The 3,729-nt window shown below is 45.1% G+C and overlaps 2 protein-coding genes across 2 annotated transcripts in view; one reads left to right on the top strand and one right to left on the bottom strand.

The window, feature by feature from the left end:
• The window catches only part of EMH_0008740 (uncharacterized protein), a gene marked incomplete at both ends in the record, with an annotated part of 7,827 nt that extends 6,135 nt beyond the window's left edge, over positions 1 to 1,692 (top strand). Inside the window, 2 exons of the mRNA XM_013498442.1 lie at positions 3 to 947; positions 1,558 to 1,692. Coding sequence (XP_013353896.1) covers positions 3 to 947; positions 1,558 to 1,692 — 1,080 coding nt within the window. The remainder of the gene's footprint in view (positions 1 to 2; positions 948 to 1,557) is intronic.
• Positions 1,693 to 3,381: 1,689 nt separating this feature from the next.
• EMH_0008730 (uncharacterized protein) overlaps positions 3,382 to 3,729 on the bottom strand; it is a gene marked incomplete at both ends in the record, with an annotated part of 1,804 nt that continues 1,456 nt past the window's right edge. The window contains 1 exon segment of the mRNA XM_013498441.1: positions 3,382 to 3,723. Within this exon segment, the coding sequence (XP_013353895.1) occupies positions 3,382 to 3,723 (342 nt within the window).

Here is a 3,729-nt window from a genome sequence, read left to right as displayed (position 1 = left end):
TGGCGCTCAGTTGTGGCTGCATCGTCTTGGTGCCGGAGCTGAGCAAAGAGCTGCCTATACACCCCAAACAACACTCTGCTGCTGCTGCTGCTGCTGCTGCTGCAGCTCCTGCTGGAGGTGCTGTTGCTTCTGATACTGCTGCTGCTGCAGCAGCAGCACCAGCAACAACTGCAACAGCAGCAGCACCTGCAGCAGCAGCAGCAGCAGCAGCAGCAGGTATGTCTGTGGATCCGTTGCTGCTTCGTTGCGCCTTATGGCTGTCCCTAAAGGAGAGGGTCACCGCTCTGGGGGTTGTGGGGATTGATGAGGGGGCAGCAGAGGCCCTACACTTTGCTGCTGCTGCTGCTGCTGCTGCTTCTTCTGCTGCTGCTGCTGATCAGCGGTTGCAGAGGGATTCAGTGCAGCAGCAGCAGCAGCAGCAGCAGCAAACAGCAGCAGGGTTTCCGTTCTCCCCCCGTCTTTCAGGTGTACGTACACCTCAGTTCTCTCCTTCTCTGCCTTTCTCTCTGCTGCCTCGTGTTGACGTTCTTGCTGCTCTCTTTCCTCCTCCCCTCGACCTACAAACCCTAGCAGCAACCCTCACAGCCCCAACCCTCGTCTTCTTTGACGCAAATACAAACCACAACACACCAAACCCTCAGCAAACCCACAAGGGGCCCCCTGGGGGGCCCCCGCAGGGGGGCCCTCAGGGGGCCCCACAGGGGCCCCCAAACAGCTCGTCTCCGAGGGGCCCCCCTGAGGGGGCCCCCCCTACAGGGCGCCGTGAGGGGCCCCTTGGGGGGCCCCCGGGGGGGCCCCCCAGGGGGCCCCCCGCTGGGGGCCCCCCTGTGTGTGAAGATGCGGTGGCGTTTGATTTGGCTTTGCGTCGTGTTGGGCTGATGAAGGACCAATGGGTGTATACAGCTGAGAGGCCCCCTTTATGTTCTCTGGGGTTTGCTGATGAGATGGTGAGAGGGTTGCTGCTGCTGCTGCTGCTGCTGCTGCTGCTGCTGATGCTGCTGGTGTTGATGTTGATGCTCTTGATGGTGCTGTTGTTGCTGCTGCTGCTGATGCTGTTGCTGCTGCTGCTGCTGCTGTTGCTGCTGCTGTAAGCGGTTCATTGTTTTGATGCTGTGGGGGCGAGTGCTGCTGCAGGGTTTAGGCTTTAGGGTTTAGTGGGGTTTATTAGGGTTTGTTGTTTGTTGTTTATTTTTTCGGTGTTTAGGGTTTTTGTTTATCATTTACTGTTTTTCTTTTATCATAATTATTTATTTTTGTTTTTTGTTTTTTGTTGTTTATTATATTTTATTTATTATTTTTTATTTATTGTATATTTCTGTTGAATTGGTTCTTGTTTATGATTGTGTTTTATTTATTCTTTTTTCTATATAATATATTTTATTTATTTATTTACTGTTTATAGCATTTACTATAATTAATTTTTGTGTGTTATAAACAAATTATTATATATTTATTTTGTATATTATACACTACATATTAACTTTTTCTGTTTATAAAATATTAAATATGAATTATAAATTATATTTTAATTATATTTTATTTTTCTTTTTGCTGCAGCTTACATCGCAGCAGCTGCTGATGGTATCCTGCTGGATAGATTTGTGGTTGGGGCGGCAGATACCCGATCGGCTGCACGCAGAAGCAGATGTCAGTGGATTTGCTCTGCGATTCAAAGACTTCAAGCGTCAGTGAACTGCAGCAGCAGCAGCAGCTGCTGCTGCTGCTGCTGCAGCAACAACAAGAGCAGCGGCAGCTGCGGCAGTAGCAGCAGCAAGAGCAGCAGCAGCAAGAGCAGCAGCAGCAGCAAGAGCAACAGCAGCAAGAGCAGCAGCAAGAGTAGCGGCAGCAGCGGCAGTAGCGGCAGTGGCAGCAACAGCAGGAACAGCAGCAGCTGCTGCTGATCCAATAGCCTCAAGGCATTTACGTGAAAGGGCTGGGGTTTAGGGTCTAGGGTTTAGGGTTTAGGGTTTAGGGTTTAGGGCTGGAGATGATTCGGCCTGTGTTTGTATCGCTTTCTTAGCTCTGGGGGGCCCATCGTCATTCTTTTATAGACGCATGAGAACAGCGTCTCAGAAAACCGAAAAATAAATAAAATAAAATAAATAAATAAATAAAATAAAATAAATAAATAAATAAAATTAAATAAATAAATAAATAAAATTAAATATGTTAGTTGACGGTCACGAGGATTCCCTCGTGGTTTGCGGTGTATGCGCAGGTTACTTGAATTTTCTACTGAAACGACGAAAGTGCACTGAACCGAAAAAAATAAAATAAATGATTTATTTTTATAAAATTTAATTAATTTTAATTAAACTTAATTAAATTTAATTAAATTTAATTAATTTGGGTGATAAAAACCGCAAACAGAAGCCCATTGCTTGTCCTTTGGTTTTGTTTCCTCTTCATTTATAACCATCGCCTCTACCCTCTCCCACTCTCTGCTTGGTTTATACAAGAATACATTATTATTTTTTATATAATAAAAATTTAATTTATTATAATTATATATAGAATGCAAGTCTAATGCATTCGTGTTGCTGTATATACGACACCTGCTGAGTGTGTTGCTGCTGCATACAGGAGCAGCGAATTTGTTTATTTTTTTATTTGTATTTGATAGAGGAGGAAAGGCAGCAGAAATAAAACTAGAAAATGAAAACTTGCTGCTGCTGCTGTTGCTGTTGCTGCTGCTGCTGCTGCTGCTGCTGCTGTTGCTGCTGCTGCTGCTGCACTGAGAGGGGATTGCATAGGCGTCAGGAGAGTAGTAGTAGTAATGATGATGCTGATGGGGGGTCTCTCTGTGTTTATATTCTCTTTTTATTTCTGTTTTTGTTTGTCTCTGCCCCTCATCGTCAGCAGCAGCAGAACAACATGAAGACGGAGAAACATCTCCCTCTGCATCGACAGAAAGAAAAACGCTTTTCTTCTTTTCTTTCTTTTTCTTGTTTTTGTTGCTATTTTTTGTGTTGCTAGCGGTGCTGTTGCTCTTGTCTTTGTTGTTTTGTTGCTGCTGCTGCACCTTCCTGCTGCTGCTGCTGCTGCTGCTGCTGCTGCTGGGTGTACGTACACCTGGAAAAGGCCAGAATCCTGTATCTTTAATGCAGCTATCCGAGGGGGAGAAAGAAGAAGAAAAAGAAGAAAAAGAAAAAGAAGAAAAAGAAGAAAAAGAAGAAAGAGGAAATGCAGAATGAATTGTATTTTCTGTATTTATAAAATAATGAAATCCTTTTGGATAAACCGGCGGGAGGAACGCGCTCTCTCTCTTTCTCTTTTTTTCTTTTTCTTCTTTTTCTATTTCTTCTTCTTCTGTTTTTTTATTTCTTCTTTGCTTGTCTGCTCCGTCTAGTATGCTGCAGCCACTGCAGGGGATATTGGCTGTTAAAGGGGAGCACCGATTTCTGCTGCTGCTGCTGCTGCTGCTGCTGCTGCTGCAGCTGCGAGCAGCTGCAACAACAGGTAAACCCTGTTGCATCTCTTCTTCCTCTCCTTCTTCGTCTTCTTCTTCTTCATCTTCTTCTTTTTCTTCTTTTTCTTTTTCTTCTTTTTCTCTCTTTTCTTGTTCTGTTTTACTTTTGTATTGCCATACAAAAGGCCGAGGCTGCCAGCAGTCTTCGTTTGCTTCAGCTGGTGACAAGTACACAGTTGGAGAGAGACCTGAATCTGAATCTGCTGCTGCTGCTGCTGTTGCTGCTGCTGCTGTTTCTGCTGCTGTTGCTGCTGCTGCGG

The sequence above is a fragment of the Eimeria mitis genome, genomic scaffold (genome assembly GCF_000499745.2).
Source record: "Eimeria mitis Houghton genomic scaffold, Emh_scaff342, whole genome shotgun sequence".
Lineage (NCBI taxonomy): Eukaryota > Apicomplexa > Conoidasida > Eucoccidiorida > Eimeriidae > Eimeria > Eimeria mitis.
Note: the sequence above shows the minus strand (reverse complement) of the source record. Positions and strands in the feature narration are given on the sequence as shown.